The sequence below is a fragment of the Aquarana catesbeiana genome, linkage group LG07 (genome assembly GCF_042186555.1).
Source record: "Aquarana catesbeiana isolate 2022-GZ linkage group LG07, ASM4218655v1, whole genome shotgun sequence".
Classification (NCBI taxonomy): domain Eukaryota; kingdom Metazoa; phylum Chordata; class Amphibia; order Anura; family Ranidae; genus Aquarana; species Aquarana catesbeiana.
Genome location: NC_133330.1, coordinates 33,732,200 through 33,733,874, shown reverse-complemented (window position 1 = coordinate 33,733,874; position 1,675 = coordinate 33,732,200). Strand labels below are relative to the sequence as shown.

Sequence of the window (1,675 nt, the reverse complement as noted above, 5' to 3'; positions counted from 1 at the left end):
TTAGGGGGGGCACAGACCTTGCATTGTATAGGCTCTACCATTAGGGGGGGCACAGACCTTGCAATGTATAGGCTCTACCATTAGGGGGGGGGAACAGACCTTGCAATGTATAGGCTCTACCATTGGGGGGGGGGGGCACAGACCTTGCAATGTATAGGATCTACCATTGGTGGGGGGGGCGGCACAGACCTTGCAATGTATAGGCTCTACCATACACAAAGCCCATCCAGGGTCCCTCCATTAGCTCTCAGTAGAGGTAAGTAAAGTGTGTAGAGCCACTTACCTGAGCTGAGGCTGCTCTGGAAGTAGAAGATGACCAGGATGAAGGAGCCCAGGCAAGTAGCCAGCACCATGACTTTGTTCTGCCTCATGCTGTGCAGGGGGCCAGCCCTGGGTGATCATTGCCCATGGAGTGTGTGCTTGAGAGCCCAGCCAACTCACTATCAGCTCTCCCTGCACAGCCAGGGGACCCACACAGGACTGTACCATCCCCCTCCTCCTGAGAGGGGAGGACAAACCTCCAACGTCACACAGGAACACCCAATTCATCTCCCCCCCCCCTCCAACAGAACTCACAGATCTTCAGCCCATTCCACAGCAGTAGGAAAGATCCAGCTAGAGAGGTTATTGTAGAGGAGCCCCCCTGCTGGCTGATCTCCCCCCTCCCTGATTTGCAGCATGGAACAATCCAGCCTCTTCTTTTTATGTCGTTCAGAAAACTCTGAAACATTGAAACATTGTATCCTCTGTAAAGTTTACATTGTTTACTGATCTCCTCTGGAAGTGTAAATATTGACAATCAGACGTCATACATTGACCGATGGATCTAAACAAAGAGGATCTGCACAGTGTGGGGGGATGGCACACAGGGCGATTTTCTCGCAGCGATTCCCCCCCCCCCCCTCATTTCTGTTACAGCGATTTGTCGCTTGGAAAGTCATAATGATTTCCTATGGGGGGGTCACCAACGGGGGTCTGTCACTCAGCGATTACCATTCATTAGCTCTTTGGATCAGCAGCAAAATCGCTGGAAAGAATCGCGACTAGATTATGGTTCACACCACAAAAACGCACTCAGATCCGTTCCGGGTGCCTTTCTGCATGCGCGTTTTTAATGCTTTTTTTATGCTTTCCGGTGTGTTTTTTAATGTGTTTCCGGATGCATTCCAGATGCTTTTTTTCTTCTTTTTTCCTGTTCTTTTTTTTCAATGGACTGGGGTCTGGTGCGTTTTTGATGCATTCCAGTGCGTTCCTGTTTGTTTTTGATGCCATTTACTGCATCCCAGTACAGTCCAATGCAGGAAAAATGCAGCATGTTCTACTTTTTTTTTCTGGAACTGGAACGCCCCGTTTTTGATGCAGAAAAATAACACAATAAACTGCATGTGGTGTGAACGGGCCCTTACATCTATGGGCTGGTCCACAGCACAAAAACACACTCCAGATCCGTTCCAGATGCGTTTTTGCATGCGCGTTTTTGATGCGTTCCAGTGTGTTTAGGGCCAGTTCACACCACATGCAGTCCAGTGCGGTTTTTTTTTCTGCATCAAAAACGCATGGAAAGTAGGGTATATGGTTTTCAATGGCATAGTTCACACAGTGCTTGCAGTTCCAGTACGATTCAGTTCCAGAAGAAAAAAAGTAGAACAAGCTGCATTTTTCCTGCACTGGACTG

The 1,675-nt window shown here is 48.6% G+C and overlaps 1 protein-coding gene across 1 annotated transcript in view; it reads right to left on the bottom strand.

The window, feature by feature from the left end:
- CHST13 (carbohydrate sulfotransferase 13) overlaps window positions 1-515 on the bottom strand; it is a 60,812-nt gene extending 60,297 nt beyond the window's left edge. Inside the window, exon 1 of the mRNA XM_073591936.1 lies at window positions 284-515. Coding sequence (XP_073448037.1) covers window positions 284-371 — 88 coding nt within the window. The 5' untranslated portion in view covers window positions 372-515. The remainder of the gene's footprint in view (window positions 1-283) is intronic.
- Window positions 516-1,675: the final 1,160 nt, after the last annotated feature.